General features: G+C 36.0%; 1 protein-coding gene across 3 annotated transcripts in view; it reads right to left on the reverse strand.

Annotated features, from left to right (window-relative positions):
* CD2AP (CD2 associated protein) overlaps nt 1-26,827 on the reverse strand; it is a 113,422-nt gene that overhangs the window by 31,702 nt on the left and 54,893 nt on the right. For all 3 annotated transcript variants that reach the window (XR_014250472.1, XM_082411671.1, XM_082411672.1), the window contains exons 4-8: nt 25,411-25,511; nt 22,212-22,332; nt 3,632-3,819; nt 1,392-1,470; nt 904-998 (exon numbers count right to left, since the gene is read on the reverse strand). Coding sequence is in view for 2 of the 3 variants with exons in the window: in XM_082411671.1 (XP_082267797.1) it covers nt 904-998; nt 1,392-1,470; nt 3,632-3,819; nt 22,212-22,332; nt 25,411-25,511 (584 nt within the window). In the remaining variant the exon portion in view is untranslated. The remainder of the gene's footprint in view (nt 1-903; nt 999-1,391; nt 1,471-3,631; nt 3,820-22,211; nt 22,333-25,410; nt 25,512-26,827) is intronic.

Here is a 26,827-nt window from a genome sequence, read left to right on the forward strand (position 1 = left end):
GTTGGCAGAGGGGAAGAGGTTGGGAGGGATGAGTAAATGAGGTGAGGGAGCTTAAGAGGTACAAATTTCCAGTTACAAAGTTAATGAGTCACAGGGATGAAATGTACAACATTGGGAGCATAGTCAATAATATTGCAATAACTTTGTCTGGTGACAGATAGTAACTAGAAATAACAGACGTATAGAAATATCAAACCACTATGTTGTACACTTGGAACTAACATAGTGTGGTAGGTCAATTATACTTCAATGAAAAAACTTCTTTTAATTACATACACTAAACAATCTGTTAAGTCAATTTGAAACAACGGGAGAAATTTCAAAAATTAATTTAAAGGGATATAGCAAAAACAAATACTCTAATATTTCTCTATTACAGTTATTACAGGACTCTGCCCACACCCCAATACTGTAGGGTTTTCTTTTTCCTTAATTCATTCCAAGTTATAAAACTACCTCATTCTTTGAAATAGCTGCATCATTTTCCATAGTATGACATTTCATAACCATTTACATATTGATGGACATTTAAGTTGTTTCCCTATTTTTCTTCTTTTTCTTTTTATATTACAAACACTACAACAAACATTAGGTGGGGCAAAAAATGCAATGAGGTAAAATAGGAACAGAACCCTGGGGGGGTGGGGGGGTGTGGTTAGAGATAAAACACAACTTGATGGTAAAAATAATTTCCAATACATCAATTATAACAAAGACAGACAATAAACATTTGCTTAAAAAACCTTTCTGATCACTTACTACGTGCCAGGTTCTCAGGTCACAGAAAAACAAGACTAAGTCACAGCCCTTCTAGAACTTACATTCTAGTGGGAATGCAAGACTACTGAAAAATATTTCTATGAATAAATTAAGTGATTCACTGAAAACTGAGAAAAGTCTTACCTTACTTATCAACTGTATTATCTCCCCTTCTTTAAAAGTAAGTTCATCTTCATTAGTACCTTCATAGGCAAACAACGTTCTACAATATTCTTTAGCTAAAATGAAAAATGTAAATAATGAAGCTTCTACAAATTGGTTCTTTCAACAAATACTTAAGCCTCTATTTTGTCTAAAGAAATGTACATTAGAAGCTTCTAGAGATGATTTCAATAATTTTGGCCAATACTATATGTTGAATTAAGTAACAATTTCATTAATCATTCATTCAAATAGTTACTACATGCCTACTACATTCTAGGCACAGTTCTAACTGTATCAGATACATCAGTGTACAAAACATACAAAAATCCTTGACCTCATGGTGCTTACATCTAGGAGGATTTAACACTCCAATGAAGTAGTACAATGTAACAAACGTCTTCAACAAATCTAATAATATATTTGAGCATGCTTCATTCCTAATAGGAAAATTTCATTCAAACACTTACCTTTAGTTTTACTTTCAGTGTCTGTTTTTGTTATCTCCACACTCTGAGTTTTGGATCCTAGTGACTGTGTGATTAAGGGCTAGAATAGAAAGGATGGTGTCAATTATTTTAAGTTAGAACAAAGCTAATAATGTTAAACAAAATTCCATTAACAGTTATCTAGCTCTCCCTAATGGTACTTATAGCCAGGTTAGTAATGTGACTGAAAACTGCCATGAAAAAGATAAATAATTGAAAAGCTACTTAAATGATAGCCCAGAACGTCTAGTTTTTAAAACTCCCTAGCTTAAGGATAATAAACATACTCTGATACCCATAATACTGTGATTTTAGAACCTCTAAAATAAATAAAAATAGCATTTGAAAATTTACCATGTACCAATCTCTGAGCTAATAAGCACTTTACATACATTGTAACTTAATCCTTAGAACAATCTGCATAAAGTAGGCACTATCATCCACTCCTTTCATGGGTTAGGAGGCAGTTAGGTAATGTGCCCACAATAAAAGTAATTTAGTAGTGGAGCTCAGACTTGAACCTAGAAAGTCTGACTCCAGAAGGTGGGCTCTTAAACAACTGCATTAAACTTCCTTACAATGAGACAGAGTATAAAATAAAGTCTTTATACTTACTGCTGCTATGAGAATGAAAACATTTAGGTAATGTTACAACCCTTTGTAACAATATATAGTCTAGGAGGCAATTTTCCACTGTAATTGACTACAGTAAGTCCTTCATCTTGTACTAGTGTTTCCTTGAGTTCTGTCCTCAGAAGTAACACTACATTTGACCCTGGATTTCATTAGTTAAAAATCTGAACATACTGCTAATTTACCTATCATTGTGTGTTCTAGTTATCTTTTACGATGCTCACTTTAATTTCTCCTAATTTTAACCATCATATCTTCCAATCTGGTCTTACAAACATAGCAAATGTGCTCCCTACTTTATCAATTCCTAGATCAGTGATCAAAGAAAGCCTTCCAAGGCCATCCTATATGGTAACCCTGAGACTACTCTCATTAACAACAACTCTTTAGTGGACATTAAAAATGGCAAATAAAAGATAACCAGTGTAATCATTAATCAAATAAAGTTATTCAATATAATCATAAGCTTCAGAGTTAGAAAGCGACCCCAGATCATCTAGCTTAATGTCCCTCATAATGCAGACATTGCTTCTAGACATTCCTAGCTATTACATGACTATACAGCACTATTCCAACAACAAGAACTCTAATCTTTACCTTTAAAACCAAGAATTAATTAGGCCCATAATCTTAATGCCAGACAGTCACAGAGCTAGGAGAGGGCAGGACAGAAAATACAAGTTCTCTTTCCTGAACCCAAATTATTATTACATGAGAAAATATGTAACAAGCTGGGAAAGGAAAAAAAAAATGTTGAAACTAACCATTTTAGGAGAAAACATCAGAATATATTTCACCAACCAAAACAGTCTTCTAAGTGAAATGTAACTAAAAAAGGCAAGTAAATACTAAAATATTTTAAAATCTTACAGAGTTAAATAAGACATACAAATGAGCACTACACGGGAAACGATGCTTTAAAAGTCAAGGGACAAGCCACCTATGTGAGGTACTCAATCTAATCTCCAAGGTGTTAACACCAGGGAAGACTATAGTCTAAGGATTACAGCTATTTCCCCCACAAAATAGAAACTTAACAGTTTATTTTAAAATCTCTTATTAGTATGGTACGTTCACTTTGATTTACTTCATAATGCCAGTGAAACGCTAACAAAAAATGAAGTTCTCCATACAACTAGGGCTAGCAATTAGATTTCACCATTGCTGACAATCCACAGTAAAGTTAAGCAGTGCCTAATTAACTTAATATCTCACTGAGAATTCACTTTAAAATGGCCCATTTTAAGCCTACTTCAAATTGAAAGAAAAACATATAATTTTAGCTTTAAAAGGAAAACAAAAACTTGCCTTTTCTATTTTTACACCCTGATAACTAAAAACTCTAAAGTTTCCACTAAGAAAAGTTTGTGTTAAATTTACCCCCCAAAATCCAATTTTATAAGACTCAAAGGTAAACATTAAAGTAAGTCACTTAAACTTGAAAACAGTTTCTCACAGTCTTCTCATTCATAATCTATTATTGGCAATCTCAAAAAAGAAAAGGTAACACAGTTGCAAACTAACTTTTTTAAAAAAAGCTTAATGAGAGAATGAGTGGGGTTAATCTAAGGAAAGCTCATCATTACTACCTTCTCTGGTTTTTTCTCTTCTGTTTCACTACTGGATGTTCTTGTCCTAAGTTTCACAGAGCCTTCTTTAAATATATCTCCAAATCCAACTCCTCGGATTTTCTTTGGCTGGGTAACTGATCCAGGTGCAGTTTCGTTCCCATTTCCCGGAGAAGGTAAAGGTGAGGTAGACCCAGTCAAAACAGTTTCTGAAAGGATAATTTGTTTTTAAAGAATGACACCTAAAATCACAAAAACCTTGACATTCCCCTTCCACAGTATTTATATTCTATACCTCCTAATAAAAAATGGTATAAAATAATATGGTATAAAACGGTATAAAAATAATAAAATGAGTATTAAAATATCCCAAAGAATAAGATGCACTTTATACTGATTTTTAAAAAAATGTTGTTTAAAACAATTTTAGGTATTCCTAATTAGTAAAATGCTAATCGGAAATCCAGGAAAGCATGGTATACCAGGTCCTTAAGAAGAGCATATCAAAATTTACAGCTCTTGCACAAAGAAGAAATAATGTAAGACAGAAACATTAAAGAGATAAAGTTAATCATTTAAAAAAGTTACATGACCCAAACTGATCAAAATTAGAGTGATTTTCTGAATATAAAAACTGGAAATATTAGCAAGTTTTTACTTTAAAAAGTCCACAGTTCAAGGCCTGTCATTTTAACTCAGGGATGAAGTAATTAATAATCTAAGAAAAAAGTTCTACAGTAATCATCCAAGAAGATTCCAGAAACATTTCAGAATGAGGGCTGAGGGGTAGGGAAAAATACATGATTTCAGTTCATTTAATTAAGCAGTCTGTTGAAGTTTAATGGTTAAGAACAACAGAGGTAATAATAAAAATGGTAGTTACCACTTATTCAGGGCTTAATCTGTGCCAGCTATTTGTTGAGCACTATACATGAATTATATCTAATTTACATAATCACCCACAGGCTTAACATTAAGCACTATTATTCCTCATTTTCAAAATAAGTAAAATGGGCAGTTATTCAGAACTTTCCCAACGCCATACAAGTAGTAACAAAGCCAACATTTGAACTGAATTCCAGATGACCCCAAAACCAGTCCTAAATATTTTAACATAATGACTCAGACAACAAAAGCCTCTAATCACACATTTGAAACTATCTGAGAAGAAGTTAACAGAAACAACTTTTATGAACTTAAGAAATGTAATGCTAACAAGTACAGTGATCTACCCTAACCACTTGCAACGTTAGCCCAAGCCACATGTATTTTTGGTGATATATTTTAAAATAAATTTTACTCAAAGAAAGCTTACATACAGTAAAATGAACCCATTTTAAATGGATATTACAATAATTTTTGACAAATGTATGCACCATGTAACCACAATAATCCAGATACAGAATATCCCTGTCACCCTGAAAACGACACACACGGTCCCAGTCAATTCTTCCTACCCTCAAGTCGCAAGAAACTTCTGATCTTCATTCCGTCAGTATAGGTATGTCCTTTTCAAAAGTTTCATATAAATTAAACATACAGCACGTAAGTCTTTTGTGTCTCCTTCTTTTGCTAAGTGTAATATGTGTTCCACGCACCCACACTTCATTCCTTTTTATCACTAACAGGTATTCCATCAGACAGGTATATCACTATTTACCTACCATTAAGAACGTTAGCTGGTTCTTCATAGAGGAACTTTATCCAATTTAGAAAGTTCCCTTCTCTTGCTATCATGAAGAGTTTTTATCATAAGTGTTGAATACGTAAAAATCTTTCTGCATCTACTGAGATGACCATATGGTTTTTCTCCTTTAAACTTTTTAATATGTTAGATTATATCAACTTTTGAATGCATAGAATAAACCGCATTAGTCATAATGTATTAACATTTACATATTTTGCTAGATTTGATGTGCTAATATTTTGTTGAGGATTTCTGTGTTTATCTTCATGAGATAAAGTGTTATAATTCCTAAAATCATACAGACCTAAGAAATCTGAAAGAATTTGTGGAAGATTAAATGCTTGACAGAATTCACGAGTGAAACCACGTAGGGAATTTTCTTTGTGTGAAGTTTTTTTTCTCTTTTTTTTTTTTTAAATTATTGGAGTATAATTGCTTTACAGTGTTGTGTTAGTTTCTGCTGTATAACAAAGTGAATCAGCCATATGCATACGTATATCCTCATATCCCCAACCTCAAATCCTCCTTATCCCACCCCTCTAGGTGGTCCCAAAGCACCGAGCTTATCTCCCTGTGCCATGCAGCTGCTTCCCACTAGCTATCTATTTTACATCTGGTAGTGTATATGTGTCAGTGCTACTCTCTCACTTCGTCACAGCTTACCCTTCCGGCTCCCTGTGTCTTCAAGTTCATTCCCTACTACGTCTGTGTCTTTATTCTTATCCTGCCCCTAGATTCATCAGAACCATTTATTTTTTTAAGATTCCGTATGTATGTTAGCATACGGTTATTTGTTTTTCTCTTTCTGAACTTACTACACCCTATACGACAGACTCTAGGTCCATCCACCTCCCTACAAATAACTAAATTTCGTTTCTTTTTATGGCTGAGTAATATTCCATTGTATATATGTGCCACATCTTCTTTATCCATTCATCTGTCGACAGACACTTAGGTTGCTTCCATGTGCTGGCTATTGTAAATAGTGCTGCAAAGAACGTTGTGGTACATGACTCTTTTGAATTATGGTTTTCTCAGCGTATATGCCCAGTAGTGGGATTGCGGGGTCATACGGTAGTTCTATTTTTAGTTTTTTAAGGAGCCTCCATACTGTTCTCCATAGTGGCTGTATCAATTTACATTCCCACCAACAGTGCAAGAGGGTTCCCTTTTCTCCACACCCTCTCCAACATTTACTGTTTGTAGATTTTTTGATGATGGCCATTCTGACCACTGTGAGGTGATGCCTCATTGTAGTTTTGATTTGCATTTCTCTTATGATTAGTGATATTGAGCATCTTTCCATGTGTTTATTGGCAATCTGTGTATCTTCTTTAGAGAAATGTCTATTTAGGTCTTCTGCCTATTTTTGCATTGTATTGTTTTTTTGATATTGAGCTGCATGAGCTGCTTGTTTATTTTGGAGATTAATCCTTTGTCAGTTGCTTTGTTTGCAAACATTTTCTCCCATTCTGAGGGTTTTTTTTTTTTTGTCTTTTTATGGTGCCCTTTGCTGTGCAAAAGCTTTTAAGTTTCATTAGGTCCCATTTGCTTATTTTTGTTTTTATTTCCATTTCTCTAGGAGGTGGGTCAAAAAGGACCTTGCTGTGATTTATGTCATAGAGTGTTCTGCCTATGATTTCCCCTAAGAGTTTTACAGTGTCTCGCTGTACATTTAGGTCTTTAATCCATTTTGAGTTTATTTTTGTGTATGGTGTTAGGGAGTGTTGTAATTTCATTCTTTTACATGTAGCTGTCCAGTTTTCCCAGCAGCACTTACTGAAGAGGCTGCCTTTTCTCCATTGTATATTCTTGCCTCCTTTATCAAAAATAAGGTGACCATATGTGCATGGGGTTATCTCTGGGCTTTCTATCCTGTTCCACTGATCTATATTTCTGTTTCTGTGTCTTGATTACTGTAGCTTTGTAGTATAGTCTGAAGTCCAGGAGCCTGATTCCTTCAGTTCCGTTTTTCTTTCTCAAGATTGTTTTGGCTATTAGGTGTCTTTTGTGTTTCCATACAAATTGCGAAAATTTTTGTTCTAGTTCTGTGAAAAATGCCATTGGTAATTTGATAGGGATTGCATTGAATCTGTAGATTGCTTTGGTTAGTATAGTCATTTTTACAATGTTGATTCTTCCAATCCAAGAACAAGGTATATCTCTCCATCTGTTTCTATCATCTTCAATTTCTTTCATCAGTGTCTTATAGTTTTCTGCATACAGGTCTTTTGTCTCCTTAAGTAGGTTTATTCCTAGGTATTTTATTCTTTTTGTTGCAATGGTAAATGGGAGTGTTTCCTTAATTTCTCTTTCAGATTTTTCATCATTAGTGTATAGGAATGTAATAGATTTCTGTGCATTAATTTTGTATCCTGCTACTCTACCAAATTCATTGATTAGCTCTAGTAGTTTTCTGGTGGCATCGACAGGATTCTCTATGTATAATATCATGTCATCTGCAAACAATGACAGCTTTACTTTTTTTCCGATTTGGATTCCTTTTATTTCTTTTTCTTCTCTGATTGCTGCGGCTAAAACTTCCAAAACTATGATGAATAATAGTGGTGAGAGTGGGCAACCTTGTCTTGTTCCTGATCTTAGTGGAAAAGGTTTCAGTTTTTCACCATTGAGAATGATGTTGGCTGTGGGTTTCTCATAATGACCTTTATTATGTTGAGATAAGTTCCCTCTATGCCTACTTTCTGGAGGGTTTTTACCATAAATGAGTGTTGAATTTTGTCAAAAGCTTTTCTGCATCTGTTGAGATGATCATATGGTTTTTCTCCTTCAATTTGTTAATATGGTGTATCACATTGACTGATTTGCGTATATTGAAGAATACTTGCATTCCTGGGATAAACCCCACTTGATCATGGTGTATGATCCTTTTAATGTGCTGTTGGATTCTGTTTGCTAGTATTCTGTTGAGGATTTTTCATCTATGTTCATCAGAGATATTGGCCTGTAGTCTTCTTTTTTTGTGACATCTTTGTCTGGTTTTGGTATCAGGGTGATGGTGGCCTCGTAGAATGAGTTTGGGAGTGTTCCTCCCTCTGCTATATTTTGGAAGAGTTTGAGAAGGATAGGTGTTAGCTCTTCTCTAAACGTTTGATAGAATTCGCCTGTGAAGCCATCTGGTCCTGGGCTTTGGTTTGTTGGAAGATTTTTAATCACAGTTTCAATTTCAGTGCTTGTGATTGGTCTGTTGATATTTTCTATTTCTTCCTGGTTCAGTCTCAGAAGGTTGTGCTTTTCTAAGAATTTGTCCATTTATACCAGGTTGTCCATTTTATTAGCATATAATTGCTTGTAGTAATCTCTCATTATCCTTTGTATTTCTTCAGTGTCAGTTGTTACTTCTCCTTTTTCATTTCTAATTCTATTGATTTGACTCTTCTCGCTTTTTTTCTTGGTGAGTCTGGCTAATGGTTTATCAATTTTGTTTATCTTCTCAAAGAACCAGCTTTTAGTTTTATTGATCTTTGCTACTGTTTCCTTCATTTCTTTTTCATTTATTTCTGATCTGATTTTTATGATTTCTTCCCTTCTGCTAACTTTGGGGTTTTTTTGTTCTTTTTTCTCTAATTGCTTTAGGTGTAAGGTTAGGTTATTTATTTGAGATGTTTCTTGTTTCTTGAGGTAGGATTGTATTGCTGTAAACTTCCCTCTTAGAACTGCTTTTGCTGCATCCCACAGGTTTTGAGTCGTCGTGTTTTCATTGTCATTTGTTTCTAGGTATTTTTTGATTTCTTCTTTGATTTCTTCAGTGATCTCTTGGTTATTTAGTAGTGTATTGTTTAGCCTCCATGTGTATTTTTTTTTTTTAATTTATTTATTTATTTTTGGCTGTGTTGGGTCTTCGTTTCTGTGTGAGGGCTTTCTCCAGTTGCGGAGAGTGGGGGCCACTCTTCATCGCGGTGCGCAGGCCTCCCTGTCGCGGCCTCTCGTTGCGGAGCACAGGCTCCAGACGCGCAGGCTCAGTAGTTGTGGCTCACGGGCTTAGTTGCTCCGTGGCATGTGGGATCTTCCCAGACCAGGGCTCGAACCTGTGTGCCCTGCATTGGCAGGCAGATTCTTAACCACTGCGCCACCAGGGAAGCCCTCCATGTGTATTTTTTACAGATTTTTTCCTGTAATTGATATCTAGTCTCATAGCATTGTGGTCGGAAAAGATACTTGATACGATTTCAATTTTCTTAAATTTACCAAGGCTTAATTTGTGACCTAAGATATGATCTATCCTGGAGAATGTTCCATGAGCACTTGAGAAGAAAGTGTATTCTGTTGTTTTTGGATGGAATGTCCTATAAATATCAATTAAGTCCATTTGTTTAATGTGTCTTTTAAAGCTTGTGTTTCCTTATTTATTTTCATTTTGGATGATCTGTCCATTGGTGAAAGTGGGGTGTTAAAGTCCCCTACTATTATTGTGTTACTGTTGATTTCCCCTTTTATGGCTGTTAGCATTTGCCTTATGTATGGAGGTGCTCCTATGTTGGGTGCATAAGTATTTACAATTGTTATATCTTCTTCTTGGATTGACCCCTTGATCATTATGTAGTGTCCTTCTTTGTCTCTTGTAATATTCTTTATTTTAAAGTCTATTTTGTCTGATATGAGAACTGCTACTCCAGCTTTCTTCTGATTTCCATTTGCATGGAATATCTTTTTCCATCCCCTCACTTTCAGTCTGTATGTGTCCCTAGGTCTGAAGTGGGTCTCTTGTAGACAGCATTTGTACGGGTCTTGTTTTTGTATCCATTCAGCCAGTCTATGTCCCTTGGTTGGAGCACTTGATCCATTTACATTTAAGGTAATTATCAATATGTATGTTCCTACTACCATTTTCTTAATTGTTTTGGGTTTGTTTTTGTAGGTCTTTTCCTTCTCTTGTGTTTCCTGCCTAGAGAAGTTCCTTTACTATTTGCTGTAAAGCTGGTTTGGTGGTACTGAATTCTCTTAACTTTTGCTTATCTGTAAATTTCTCCATTGAATCTGAACAAGATCCTTGCTGGGTAGAGTAATCTTGGTTGTAGTTTTTTCCATTTCATCACTTTAAATATGTCCTGCCACTCCCTTCTGGCTTGCAGAGTTTCTGCTGAAAAATCAGCTGTTAACCTTATGGGGATTCCCTTGTATGCTATTTGTTGCTGCTTTTAATATTTTTTCTTTGTATTTAATTTTTGGTAGTTTGATTACTATGTGTCTCGACATGTTTCTCTTTGGGTTTATCCTTTATGGTACTCTTTGTGCTTCCTGGACTTGATTATTTCCCTTCCCATGTTAGGGACGTTTTCGACTATAATCCCTTCAAATATTTTCTCAGACCCTTTTTTTGTCTTATTCTTCTGGGACCACTATAATTCGAATGTTGGTGCGTTTAATGTTTTCCCAGAGGTCTCTGAAACTGTCCTCAATTCTTTTCATTCTTTTTTTCTTTATTCTGCTCCCTGGTAGTTATTTCTATCATTTTATCTTCCAACTCACTTATCCTTTCTTCTGCTTCAGTTATTCTGTTATTGATTCCTTCTAGAGTATTTTTAATTTCAGTAATTGTGTTGTTCACCACTGTTTGTTTGCTCTTTAGTTCTTCTAGATCCTTGTTAAATGTTTCTTGTATTTTCTCCATTCTCTTTCTGAGATTTTGGATCATCTTTACTATCATTACTCTGAATTCTTTTTCTGGTAGGTTGCCTATTTCGTCTTCATTTATTTGGTCTTGTAGGTTTTTACCTTGCTCCTTCGTCTGTAACATATTTTTTTTGTCATTTTTTTTTTTTTTTGATGGGTGGTGCTGTATTCCTGTCTTACTGGTTGTTTGGCCTGAGACGTCCAGCACTGGAGTTTGCAGGCAGTTAGACAGAGCTGGGTCTTGGTGCTGAGATGAGGACCTCTGGGAGACCTCACTCCAATTGGTATTCCCTGGGATCTGAGGTTCTCTGTTAGTCCAGTGGTTTGGACTCGGAGCTCCCACCACAGGAGCTCGGGCCCGACCTCTGGCCTGGGAACCAAGATCCTGCAAGCTTCGTTGTGCCGTTAAAAAAAAAAAAAAAGGAAGTAAGAAAAAAAGGAGCAGTACAGTATCAAAGAATAAAAAACAAAATAAAATTAGAAAGATAAAAAATATATTAGGAAAAATAAAACTATAATTGAAACAACTGCAAAAGGTAAATAAGATGAAACAACTGCAAAAAGGTAAAATAAAACCACAGCAGAAAAAAGAAAAAAAGGGGGGGGGGGAGGGGAGAACAAGCCAAAAGGAGAGATCACCAGTCGCTAGGGTTTCCTCCCATCCCCTTAGGTGTCTGTGGTCTCCCATGGGTGCCTGCTAGGTGCCTTAGTTGTGAGGAGACGCGAATTCCACGTCCTCCTAGTATGCCATCTTGACTACACCTCCTGTGTGAAGATTTTTGATAATGAATTCAATTATGAATCAGCAGATGATTCTAAGGTGCAATTATCAGTTTGAGTATTTGATTATAGCCATAAAATAAACAGTTTCTTTTAGATTTAGTGATTCTAAACTTTACTACAGTCATTAAAGCATATATCATTAAAATAAATGCATAGATATTTCAATTATCTAGTACTAATGGATAGGCTAATTGTTTTTGAACTCTAGAGTTAAACCTTCTTGATCCATATCTCACCTCTTCCACTGTATATGCCCAGTTTCTTCACCTGCAAAATGGGATACTTCATAGGATTGTTATGAGAATTAAATCAGTTGATTCCTGTAAAGCACTTAAAACAGTGCCTGGCTCAGGGCCTATTACTTTTAACAAGTTTAAAGATGTATTATTGAAAACTATTCAAGTAGGAAAGAGCATGATCACATAGAAGGAGCAAAAAATAAAAGGGCAACGTAGACACTAGAAGGAAGAAAGAAGCGGGTCGGGGGAGAAGGCAGGGACAAAGGAGGAGAAAAGAACAAAAGAATGGAGAGAAAGGGTAAACAGAAGGTCTCATAATCAGACAAAACAGAAATCTTACCCTATATGGTATTTCTAATATTTTTATGTCTATGTTTTATCCATCAGAGACTGTCCTTGCATTGCTAAGCTTTAAAAAAAATTATATTTCCATTTTATGTATGGTACTGTCAGTCATAAAACCTAACAGCAAATCTTCCTATTAAACCTAAAACTCTCCCTTCCTCCCTTTCTCATGAAATCTCTACAGCAAAAACTACTTGATGACTTGCACCTCCATATAAAATGACTTAAAACCACCAAGAGCCCCAAAACACAACTAGTTTTTGAAAAACAAACAAGATTCATTATGTGAACTGCACTGAGTGCTAAAGAAAAATAATATAAAGTAAGAAACCTGATGAAAATACAAAGCACTTAATGGAAGCAATCCAAGTTCACTATTAAAGTGAATGGGTCTTACATTAAGGTAAAACATGTAAACCAAGTAGAAGAACTTGGAATCTACTTTAGTTGCTGGCATAAATTCCTCCTCTTTTTACTCCAAGAAGAACATCTTTCACCATCATTCAAAGGTTTTTATGATACTCCTACATTTCCTAAGAAAATGTTGTGTTTGTGTGTTATGGACTTAAAATCTGTATTCCTTAGTTCCTAAAAAGAATCATTTAGAAAGAGCATCTGGCTCTAACAACAACTTGTAAAGACTCATATAACATATTACCAGTAAAAGCACTGAAGCCCCAAAACATTCTTCCTTACAAAGCTGCTCACCAGGAGAAAGAGTTCAAGGTGAAAGCTAATGTGAGATTAGACACCAAAGTAAATTGTGCACCATCTTAACTCCTGGAGACTAGGCTGCAGATCACCAAATTTCTATCCACCACCTTTGGCACACCCAGGGTGCATCACCATTCTACAAGGATCCTGTGCCCCACTAGCAATAAGCATCATCTTCCTTTTCAGAGCCTGAATAATGAAATGAAACCTCAGATTGACTCCTCCGAAGAGAATGAACATAAGACATGAGAACTCCTGAAGAACAATCTATCAGAGTTTCTTAAACATTTTGTGCAATGCATCCCTCTAGTAGCCCAGTAAAGCCCAGAGGGGTACATGGCTCAAAACATTTAACAATCCCTGTTGGGACCTTTTTACTCTCCTCAAAATTCTGACCTCTTCACTCTGCACCTCATTCTTCGCTTCTCTCCTTTCTTGTAGAAGAAATTAAAAGTCAGATTATCTTGCCCTCAGCTTCTGGGCACTAACTCTGAAGTACCCTCCAATAAACTGAAACTAATCATGATACCTATAATGTAAATCTCATTTCCTCCCACCTCCTGGGTAAATCCTGTTCTGCTGATAAATCCCATTCTTCTGCATTTGCATCTTCAGCTTCTCCCTCTCTACTTGTCCTCTGCCATTAGCATTTGAAAATGATCAAGACTTTTCCTTCTTAAGAAAAGAAGGAAAACATTCTGGAGTATGTGTTGCTACACTGCTTTACACTTACCAATCACCTCTCTTCACTGCTTTTGTCCAGGTCACTAATGATTTCTTCAACCCTCAGGATTACATTTTATTTCTTACCTTACTTATCTTATTTAACCTTGCAGCAGCATCTGACACTACTGTCCATGTCCTCCCTGAAATACTCCCTTCCCATGATGACCACTCACTCACAGGTTGCCTCCTGGCTCTCTCTCTGTGCCTTCTTGGTCTTCTTTTTAGTTACTCTGTCTTGGCCTAGACCATAAATGTTGCTACATAGGATTCTATCTTAGGCTGTATTCCTTTTTCATCCTAGACATTCTCCCTAGGTAATCTCATCCAACTCCATGGTTTCTTGTACCACCTAACATACTTTCAAGCCTCAATTTTGGACATCCACCCCAAGTTTCTTTTCAAGGTTTCAGACACACACATACAGCTGACTACCAAATATCTTCACTTGGATGCCCTGACACCCCCACAGGACTCAAAGTCAACATCTCCAAAAGTGAATTCATCATCTTCTCCCAAAACTTATCCCTTCTCTGCAAATGACATCATCTACCCAGCTTGCTGACCAAAGATCTGGTAGCCATTGACTCTTCTTTCTCAGTCATTCCCCATCATCCCATCATCACAAGGTGCAGTTCTTTATACCGCCTATTTAGCACAGGAATGCTACCCATGTTTCTCCATTCCCATGATCACTCTTCTAGTTTAGGTTAATACTATTTCTACCTAAATTATCAAAACATTCTCAACTGGTCTCGCTACCCAATCTTATTCTCCTCCAATCCACTCTTGACACTGCAACCAAACCACTCTATCTAAAAGGTAATCTGAGGCTTCCCTGGTGGCACAGTGGTTGAGAATCCGCCTGCCAATGCAGAGGACATGGGTTCAAGCCCTGGTCTGAGAAGATGCCACATGCCGCAGAGCAATTAAGCCTGTGTGCCACAACTACTGAGCCTGCGCTCCAGAGCCCATGAGCCACAACTACTGAGCCCACATGCCTAGAGCCCATGCTCCACAAAAAGAGAAGCCACTGCAATGAGAAGCCTGTGCACTGCAACGAAGAGTAGCCCCCGCTCGCCACAACTAGAGAAAAGCCCATGTGCAGCAACAAAGACCCAAAGCAGTCAAAAATAAATAAATAAAATAAATTTATATAAATAAATAAAGTAATCTGATCATTTCTCTCCCCTCTAAGCCTTCTCTGTGACTTGACTACCAGTTCTGTAATGCCTTCTTAAGCCTGACCCAACAATTTCTCTAGCCTCAAAACTTACCACATCCAACCATACACTCTATAATCCTTCTGAATTGACTCTCAGGATCTTGAAACTGCTCTGCTCATTCTTTACCCTCTGCCACAAACCTGCCTAGGGATCTCCTACCCATTCTGAGATCTCAATCTTTAACTTCCTATGGGGCGCATTCCCTTACATCCTTCCCAGTCTGAGTTAGCTCTTTACACATCTATAGCACCCTGAATCTTCCTGCCACAAATATTTCTCATGCTGAATTATAATCACTTGTCTAATATTCTTTTCTTTCTCATGGACCAAAAGCTTCAAATATGGGGAATAATCGTGCCTATGTTGCTCATCACCGTATTCCCATAAACATGCACACTATGCTCAACAATAAGCACTCAATATACCGAATGAACAAACATATGAATGTTGAATTAACTAAATAATAGTATTTATATTTAGAATTTCCCTTCACTCACTTCAACTTTTAAATTTCAGATTCGGGAATGCACTGAGTCCATGGGAAATGCCATCGAACCCACATATTACTGCTCATATTTCTCACAGGGGTGAAAGTACATGACTGACATGCAAACAAATGAGCTAAAACAGTGAGAATTACCTAACAGCCTCACCCCCATATGTTAAATAAAACAGTAAAGTAAAAAGATCAGAAAAGAATTCCAGTTGTGATTTTACCACTCGGTGGTTAAATAATCTGAGTTATAATTTCTTTACCTTTAAAGTGGAGGTGACACTAACTTCAAAAATTATGAGGATTTAACATGACAAAGTATTTGAAAAGTTCTCTGTACACCAAAACCCACTATGCATTCATGCATCCACTGAGCAACACTGTGACACTGCTTTAGAAACTAGGTGTGCAGCAGTGAGCAAAACAAAATATATAACCTAATGTGGGGGCAGACAGACAATAAGAAAGTAAATAAGAAATAATAACAAATGTATCAAAGAAGATAAGGGAATTAAAGAATGGAAGATAGAAGCTTTTTGCTGTTTTATACAGAGCTATTAGGAAAGGCCTCACTGAAAAGGTGATTTCTGAGGAGAATCCTGAAATCAAACTGAAAGCCATTAAGGATATCTCAAAGGACATTCTGGGCAAATGTATACAGCAAGTACAAAGGCTGTGAGACAGAAATGTTCCTGACATCTTTAAAAACAGTAAGAAGACTAATGAGAACAAAGGGGATGGTTAAGTAGGAAATAAAGTCAGAGAGGCGGGGGGAGACATTTGGGGGTGCCAGATCTTGGAGGGTTCTATAGCCAATTTAAGAAGACTTTGGCTTTTACTCTAAGTAAAATGGACAGCTACTGGAGGGTAAGCACTTTAACATTCAGTAGGGAGGTAACGGCAAATAACAGACTATTGCAATTATACAGGAAAAGATAACTTACACCAGGGTAGCAGCTGTTGAGGTGGTAAAAGAAAACAGATTCTGTACATTTATTTAGTAGGTGACAAAGTCTGTTACGGAATCAAGTATAGAGTGTGGTATTATAAAGAAGAGTAAAGGTGAATCCAATTCTTTGGTCTAAGTAAAAGAAGGATGGAGTTGCCATTAGCGCAGAGGAAGAAGACTGTACAGACCAAATTTGGGTACAGAGAAAAGAAGATCCGTTTTGACCATCTTAGTTCAAGATGCCTATTTAGACATCAAAATGGAGATTTTTTTTAAAATAAATTTATTTATTTATTTTTGGCTGCGTTGGGTCTTCATTGCTGCAAGCAGGTTTCTCTGTTTGCGGTGAGTGGGGGCTACTCTTCGATGTGGTGCGCGGGCTTCTCATTGTGGTGGTTTCTCTTTGTTGCGGAGCACAGGCTCTAGGCGCACAGGCTTTAGTAGTTGTGGCACGCGGGCTCAGTAGTTGTGGCGCACTGGCTTAGTTGCTCCGTGGCATGTGGGATCTTCCCGGACCAGTGCTCGAACCCATGTCCCCTGCACTGGCAGGTGGATTCTTAACCACTGTACCACCAGGTAAGTCCCAAAATGGAGATTCTTATAGGCTTGATGTGGGGAGAAGACTTAACAAGGGATAAAATACCAGTAGATATAGTCACTGGCTTTATTAAAAAGAAGGAAGGGCTTCCCTGGTGGCGCAGTGGTTGAGAATCTGCCTGCCAATGCAGGGGACACGGGTTTGAGCCCTGGTCTGGGAGGATCCCACATGCCGCGGAGCAACTAGGCCCGTGAGCCACAATTACTGAGCCTGCGCGTCTGGAGAGGCTGTGATAATGAGAGGCCCCGCGCACCGTGATGAAGAGCGGCCCCCACTTGCCACAACTAGAGAAAGCCCTCGCACAGAAACAAAGACCCAACACAGTCATAAATAAATAAAATAGTGTTTAAATAAATAAAAATAAAAAAAAAAGAAGGAAAATTGAAAGCAAGTCCTACTTAGGAAATAAGTGGAATCTGAAAGGTGACAAAAAGACACTCTAAACAAGAAAGGCTAAGAATATTTGACAAAATGAAAGGGCAGTCATTTCATTATAAAAACTGAAACATCACACTTCCCTAGAGAAGCAAAGCTTTTCCTGAAATTGACTACTAAAAAGATACTAATCTTGAGATTTTATATAGAAACCACTGAGTAATAGAAGAGATTATAAGTTTACCACATTCCTAAATATAATAGGGGCTTTTTTTTATAGCTTTTATAACACCGTTCTTCAATGAAAACTGAGGGCATAAAAATAAATTACCCTAAGGCTCAGGTAATACTGTCTACCTACTGTCTAGAGTCAGAATTATCTTCTTAGCAGTAATAGCTAGAATTTAGCTGGTCAAACCATGAACATCATCCCATATACTTCAGTTTATTTACTAAAAGAAGAGAAGAGAGAGCTCTACTAAATGTAAAGGAGTGTAAGAAGAAACTATGTAAAATAAACAAATGCAGTGGATATGGCACTCTAATACTGTAAGCAAAAAACAAATTAAAAAATTTATAATGTACAGTTGGTAATTCTTGTAACAGTTACCAGAAACATACACCACTTTACTGACTAAAAAAGACTATCAAAATACCAGTTATACATAGAAGATGTTATATTTTGTTAGGACACAGGAATAGTGGACATGAATTCTCTAAGTCATAATGCATAAGATATCAAACTCTTAAATTAAAACTTAAAGGACTCTATGCCTTTATCACTAAAGTTCTAAAGACCTTATAAAGCACTCACTTCCTGGCACTTACATCAATATGCAAAAACTTTCTGCCTAAAACTTAGAGTTAAAAAACAAAAAGGAATTACAGTGTACTTCAACCACTGACTTCCCACCCCATAATCACAAAGCTCCACATTTAGAATGCACTGCTATTGGAAAGGGGTTAAGCAAGCAAGGAAGTACATTTTTAACAGACATGATTCTGCAAGGTTACTAAAATTCAAAGAAGGCTGAATACTGCAAGGAATGCCCAAAGTATTTATAATTATGAAAGTAATGAACTACATCCAAATTTAAATTTGTCTTTTACTACTGGCTCCACATGGACTTTAAATTTTGTACATATTTTAAGGGCTCAGTTTACAGGGCATCATAAAGATGATGGAAATGTCCTGCACATTTATTGTGGTAGTGGTTTTCATGGATGTATATACAGTTGTCAAAATCATCAAATTGTATATTTTACATATACACAGTTTACTGTATGTAAATTATATTTCCAATAAGGTTAATTTTTTTAAATGTCACAGAAACTAGTTTGAAGGCTCTCTCACTGGCCAAACCTGGCAGTATCAAAATAAATAATAATGGCAATAATAGATTAATACCTAGTGAATAAAAAAGAAACAACTGATGAGTCCACGCTGATTTAAAAAAAAAAAAAAAACAACTGGGGAGAAAGCAAAATACTTCTCTATAGAAGAATGTCAAATAATAAACAGATGGGATGATGGAATTAGAAAATCATCATTTTGCAACTATCACAGTAATAACTGATTCAGGCAAAATTTATCTGTGGATGCTTTAACTGCTGAGTGAAAGTCTGATGAGGAATAAGATATTTACATAGTCTCAAAGTACCTCCCCACAAGACACTTATCAATTAGAAGGAAAAAAACAGTAAACTTACAGTAGCAGCACAGCTTTAACCAAGTAATCAAATTTAACATCACCAATAATAAAAGACACAAAGTACACGTGTCCTCCATACAATACAATGAGACATCATCATTCTGTAGCCCTATCAGTAAAATATAACCTGAAGCTAAACATGAAGAATCAGAAGAAAAATCTAAACTGGGATCCATTATACAAAATAACCAGCCTAAACTCTTTAAAAATGTCAAGGTTGGGCTTCCCTGGTGGCGCAGTGGTTGAGAATCTGCCTGCTAATGCAGGGGACACGGGTTCGAGCCCTGGTCTGGGAAGATCCCACATGCCGCAGAGCAGCTAGGCCCGTGAGCCACAATTACTGAGCCTGCGCTCCACAACAAGACAGGCTGCCATAGTGAGAGGCCCGCGCACAGCGATGGTGAGAGGCCCGCGCACAGCGATGAAGAGTGGCCCCCGCTTGCCACAACTAGAGAAAGCCCTCGCACAGAAACGAAGACCCAACACAGCCATAAATAAATAAATAAATAAATAAATAAAAATTAAAAATGTCAAGGTCAAGAAAAACAGAGAAAGGTTGGGGATCTATTCTAAACAAAAGAAACTTAAATTCTCTGCATGGTCTTGTCTAGGAGAAAAAAATAGCTATGTAAAGTATACTAGAACAATTAAGAATTCTGTATATGGGCTGTGAATTAAACAGTATTGGTAATATTAAATATCTTGATTTTGATAACTATACTGTAGTTATAAGAGACTGTCCTTGTTCTTAGGAAATACACACTGAAGTACTTAAAGGTAAAGGAAAAGAAGACCCCCAGATTTTTAAATAGAAATTGAGTAATAAATTAGCAAATGAGGCAAAATGTTAACAATTGGTGGTGAATCTGGATAAAGTGTATATGGGACCTCTCTATTTTTGCAATGTTGCTCCAAGTTAAAAAAAAAGTTTCAAGAAGAAAAAAAAAAATCACTGTACTGCAGTTTAAAGGATGGACCCATAAAGTGAGAGGTAGTGAGCAAAGGTACACAGGAATGAGATCAGAAACAGAAAATTCTTAGAAGTCTTGAGTCTTCTAAGAATATGTATGTAGAATAATATTAAGTGGTAATTTCTAAAAGTTTTAGGTTTCTCTGTTACAGAATGAGGGGGTGGTACTAAGACTTCGTAGCTCTAAACCTAGATGTCTGTGAGCTTGCTCTATCATTTCATGCCCTATTCTACCATTTCATTACTTGACTTTTTTCAAAGCTCAACACTTTCTTGAGAAGAAGGAGAAAAAACTGCATAAATCTTTCATGTGCAAACAAACCATAATTATGGATGAGGATAAAAGTTTCAGAGAACTTTCTTAATGAGGTTTAAAATGGTAGAACTAAAAATGCATCACAAAAACTTTAAGAATTATCTCAACAATGATTTCTAGATACCTTTTATAAATTATGTTTAATATTACCATCTATTAAATGTAAAATTATTTAATTTTTTTCTCTAAAATTTATCCCCTCACCATTGAGGACAGTGAGGCTTACAAATGCATTTGCTACACATAACAACCTTATAATGCTTTCCTACTTAATTTCAAAATATTGAAGGTACTGACAAAAAGAAGCAAAAGAAACTAGGTTGAAAACGATCTGCAAGGTTGCAAGCGTTATGCTTAGAAACTATCTTGCTAGTTCACAGAACAGTCCTCTTAGGTAAAAAATTGTTATTCCCATTTTGCACACTAAGTAACTACAGTTAAGCAAAGATGACCAAACCACAGTCCCTGCCATCATGGAGCCCAACATCCTAGATAGATTAAAAAACAGAAGTGTCCACTGGAATGCAACATGAAGTACTAGGTACAGAAGCAGTCTGGACAACCTTAAGACTTCATCTCATTGTTTTGAATGATATATAGTTGCTATGGTCTGCAAATCTGTGTCCCTGCAAAATTCCTATGTCGAAATCCTAACCCCACAGATTAAGAGGTGGGGCTTTTGAGAGGTGATTAGGTCAAGAGGGCAGAACCCTCAGGAATGGGATTAGTGCCTTACAAAAGAGGCTCCAGAGAGATCCCTTGCCTCTTCCACCATGTGAGGACAAAGTGAGAAGTCACCAACCATGCAACAGGAAGAGGGCCTCACTAGAACTCAACTATGCTGGCTCGCCTTGATCTTGGACTTCCCAGCCTCCAGAACTGTGAGAAATAAATTTCTGTTGTTTATGCTACCCAGTCTGTGGTGTTTTGTTATAGCAGCCCTAATGGACTAAAACAATAGTCTTCATATCTTGACATTACACTGCCTTTGAAAAAAACGGCGATACTGGCAACCTTACGGTTGTATGTCTACACCTCAATATCTGAGTCTATCTAACCATTATAAAACTGCCAAATAATACTAGTTAATGCAAGCACAAAACCCTGAACATTCCCACTACACATACTTTTCCATAAAGAAAAAGATCTACTTATCCCTACACTACCACTTATGAATTTAGTTTCTCTTAAAAAAAAAAAAAAAAATTCTCCTAAATCCCACAGCAATTCACAGACGTAAAAAAAATTACATCTAGCTTTGGGATAAAATCTTTTTCAATTGTACTTTTGAATAGTGAACAAATTTAAGATTAATTTATAGGTGAGTCTCTAAATGACAGAGATCACAAAATAATTAAATGACATCTGGCTGCACATGGAAAACAAAATCTATTATGTGAATATAGAAAACAACCAAAGGAAGATTTTTTTTTTAAACTTCTATTTCTGAAGTAGTTCGGCCATTTACAAACTCTGGGCAAAATTGTATACAAGTAGGTCTTAAGTGGAAAGAAATCAGATAACATAAGTAGTATTATTTCATAATAAGGGAGGGAGGGAGGCAGGGAGGGAGGGAGGGAGGCAGGAATTATCTCAACAACGACTATACATTTACTTCAGGTTGAAGCAGACATCGGAAGGAAAAATAGTAAATTATTTGCCTAGATATTCAGGCAAATATTCACTTTAAGTCCCTGTCATAAAGTGCTTTTCTTTAAGGTAGATAAAAAAAAGCTCTTACTTCAAAAGTAAGACTAGAGTTTTAAAAAATACAAAATAAACACTAGATCAAATATAAAGTTTATTTAAATCTATTCAAATTTTTAAAATAGTCTACCTGAATCATCCTGGGCTTCATGAGTTTCACCATCATCTGTTACCTCTAATTCTTTCACAAAATTTGAGGGAAACAGTCCCAACTTGTTGTTCAGGGTTCCACTCCACCAGCCTTCTTCTACCTGAAAGAGTTCACAACTCAAAGATAATAAAAATTTCTCTTAAGTTTTCACTTCCCCCACAGAAAAACTGAGCCATAGAAGTGAATGAGCACAAAGTTAGTGATGCAAAATAACCCCTTTAAATCTACAAGAAAACACAAAGGGAAAAAATATATTTTGAGTAGATTAAATCTGTGTGGATTGGATTAATCATATATGGGATTAGTCATATATCAATAGCACTTTGCAACACTTAACGAGAATTTATGATCAACTGTAATCCATGAAGCAAGTAATTTTCATGAAAGTATCAGATAACCAAGAATAATGTATTAACAGCAACAAGGAGATAGCTCTCTTCTGGAATGTCACTGTTTTAAACACTATGGAGCCTCCGTCTGTAGTTATGACATACATTATTTAAGCATTTGGAAATTTCTGATTTGGAAAAAGTTTTATGAATATAAGAATATAACTTCCTAAATGGCATAAAAAATTACTAAGTAATTTATCTATTTTACTTGAACAGTGAATCTTAACCCAAGTATGAAAAAGAATCACTTATTTTTAAAAGTCCAGATGCCAGGCTCTACTGAACACTCTCTCCCAACCCCAACCAGAAATATTCTCAGGAACCAAACTCCTTAGAAAAATGTTTACATTCACAAATAATGAGGCTTATTATTATTTAATAATAATAAGTTATTTATGAAGTTATTTAATAATATTAATAACTGTTTAAAAATGGATAATTTCTTCTAAGGATGCTGAGGTCTTAAGTAAAAATAATTTTTTAAAGAGTAAACTATTCACTATCAAAATTCACTTGACAGCAGTACATGCAACATCATAGCTAGAAAAAGCTCTTTTTTCTGTTTAAAATATTAAAAAAATTTTTTCATCTCATCACAGTTACAAAGGAAACTTTAATAAGTTATTCATCCAACAGGCACTATGTACAAGTCATGGTGTTAACTGATAGGAAAATATTCAAATTTGCACATGAGACATCTCTGTCCTTGAATAAAACAATCTAAAGAAGAAAACAAACAATAAGCAGATAGTTACAATACAATGTGAGAGGTGTTATAAAAAAAGTGTGAACAAAATGCTGTAGGAGCACAAAGGAAAGGCATATACGAATCAAAAAACACTCCCCTAAAAGGAAATGACAAAAGAGCTGGACAGTTAAGGCTCAGTGAGAGTTTACCAGACACAAAGCATGTGAAAAATGTGGTACCATAAAAATAAAGGACTTATTAATGGAATATATAGCTGAAATACGAGGTGCCTAGAATACATGCTATTTAAGAGAGAAATAGAAGGCAGTAAATATGAAGAGTTTAGAATTTTTAGCAGACTTAAGGAGGCACCAAAGGATTGAGAGTTCTTCAAACCAGGTGTGATGGAAATACGTAGACCAAACTGGAACAGGTACAACAAAGAGAACGTCATCAAACTGTTAACTACATCTGGAATCCCAAATTGACAGCAATTGGGTAGTTAGGGTAAATAACTCTATAAAATTCCTATTAATTAAGGAATTCTTAAAAGGCAGGGTAGTATAGTGGTAAAGAGCACCAACTCAAAAACAAATTGTGTGGGTTCAGATTCTGGTGCTCTGCACGCCAGGCATATGAACTTGCGCAAAAATACCTGAAACAAGATCACCTAACCCACATGCTCATCTAAATGTAATCTTGACAGTCCTCCCACCGATTAAGTGGCAGGCTTTGTCCCCACCCCCTTCAATCTTGCTGGCTTATGACTTTCTTGTAACCAACAGAATGTGGTGAAAGTGATACTATCACTTCCAAGGTTGGATTATAAAAGGCTATCACTGTGTTCACTGAAATGCTTACACTTAGAGCCCTGAACTTCCATGTCATAAGTCCTACTATCCTGAGACACCTGAGAGCCCAATACAGTGAGAAAGCCAAGCCAAATGGAGAGGGTACATAATGGCTTTCCATAGGGAGTCCTGGTCTTTGAGGCTTCTAGACACTAGACCTGTCAGTGAAGGAGCCTTCCTATGATTCTACCAGTACCCAACTTTGAACCTTTCCAGTTGAGGCCCCCAGACATCACAGAACAGCGACAAGCCATCCCTCTGTGCCCTATCTGAATTCTGGACCCACACAACTAACAAACCTAATGAAACAGTTGTTCTTTGCCACAAAATTTAGAATGGCGTGTCATGCAGCAACAGTAGATAAGCCAATCACTTATCTCTGTGATTCAATCTCTTGTTTGTAAAATAGGAGTAAAAATTCCTATCTCCTTAGGTTGTTTAGAAACTTAAACGAAATAATAAGTGTGAAACACTTAGAATGGTGCTTCAGACATAATATAGGCTCGATAAACACTATTATTATTGCCACCTGGTAGAAATAAACCAGAACTGCCTTTTGTCTAAACACATTGGAGTTTAACATAAACAACTGATAAATTACATATTAGCACACAAAATCAATCTCAGTGGCAATATATGATATCAAAACATATACTTTGAAAATGGCATCTTTAGCTGCTAAATAAAACTTTAATATTTCTTTAACGGTAAAAGCAGAGATATGAAAAGTTATTTTTTAAAATATTTTAAAATCTCATTCTAAGATATTAAGATGAGGGAAAGTGCTTTTGGGTTAATATTTGAATGTGATAATTCAATCAAGACAAAGCTTTTTAAAACATTCTGCTTTTGTATACCTTTGCTGTGCAAAAGGTAAAAATCCTTCTATTTTTATGGCTTGTGCCTAAAGTGAATTAAGAATCAAAGAAAAGGTTTATATTCTTAGCTACTTAGATTATATTAATTTTAGCTAAAAAAGCTTATTTTATTCTTAAAGTCAACAGATACAAATTCAGTACACAAATATGAGGCATAGCAAGGATGAATAAAGCTTTATTTCTACAGATAAGACAGCCTTACTTTAAGTCAATAAAGATCCATTTTAAAGTCTGTATCTTAAAATTTAAAAAAAAAATGAAACTGGAAAAATAAATTTAACAAATTAGTATTCTTACAAAGCATTTTTCTAATCCCCAGAGCATCAATTCCAATTGCTGCTTTATCTCTAAAACACGTTTTTGCCTTACCTCTTCGCTAATATCAATAGTATCTCCCACTTTCAGCTCCAGTTCATCCTCATTTTGTGGAATGTATTCAAAGAGAACTTTACACTGACGCCTCTTGGTCTCTAAAGGAGGTAACATACAAAAATTAAGAAAAATCATGAAAACAAACAGTAGCACCTTTATTTACATACTATGCTTATCGTCATAGGATTTGCATGTATGAACAAAAACAGTACGTGGAAACACTCTCAACAGCTAACCACAATCTACTCTCGCTGGCCTTCCACCTTGTCCCCACGCTACAATCTCTTCATCCCAAAATAAATTCACACCAACTACAAATAAGGTGGGCTCCCAGCAGTGAAATCTATTTATGTATCTGATCCCACTGATTATACAAAAGTAAAATATCCACTGCTAATTTTGAGACTGGAAACAGCAACAATAAAAGACACTGTTGGCACACCAAATTTATCACAGCCAAATCCTCCAAGCCAGTGATTTTCAGGATACTTCCTGATCAAAGCTACGGATACTTAAAATGCACTAATTTAAGAGTAGCTGTGTCAAAAAAAAAAAAAAAAAAAGACAAAATGCACAAATCTAAAATGTATTTTATCTTCTTTAAGCTCTATTTTCTGACATAAAAATCAAACTCAGGTGAAGGTAAAAATAACTTTACTTTAGCTTTTCAAACAAGCTTTATTTATTCAGACAAGTAATGTTTAGGAAATGTAGGCCTTTAAAAAATGTAACGATTCTTTTTAATGAGTATGAGTATCTTTTTAAATGATTTAAAGTGAAGAAAGAGTATTAATTAGCCCTCCCGCCCCCAAGCATATATATCAATTAGCTTTGAGCAACCTAGTTACATATTTTTTCTGTGAAAACACTGAAATTTTATTGATATACTGCAAGAGACATTCACACCAAAATTTACTAAGTATGTGAGCAATTTTAGAAGCATAGAGATGAAAGTACTTTTACCATGCATTTCAGAAATTTCCCCAAAACGTGAAATCAGTACATATTAATAGTACAGAACAAAAAAAGTAATTCGTAATTGTTTACATTTCACAAGCCAGTGTCCTATGTCTTACAAAATGCTATTCAGAACTTCAAATAATAGTAAATGTAAATGTCTGAAAAAAGAAATTGAAATTTAAACATGCACCCTCCTCTGCCCAATACTTTCATTTAAGCTGTTAGTGAACCACACGAGAGAATCAGTATTATATCTTCTCTGAGAGCAGGTCCCCCACCATTTGTACGTGGGCAACACACATTTGTGCAGCTCTTTTGCTTGCTATTATTATGTGCTATGTTTTACGAAAGAGACAATACAACCGAGCACACACTGCAGGTGGCCAACAATCTCAGGGAAAGCCAGTGCAGCTCAGGAGGCCTGGCCGCCGAGCCAAAGCCCTCCCCAGTGGAA

The sequence above is a fragment of the Balaenoptera physalus genome (genome assembly GCF_965194825.1).
Source record: "Balaenoptera physalus genome assembly, chromosome: 11".
Taxonomy (NCBI): domain Eukaryota; kingdom Metazoa; phylum Chordata; class Mammalia; order Artiodactyla; family Balaenopteridae; genus Balaenoptera; species Balaenoptera physalus.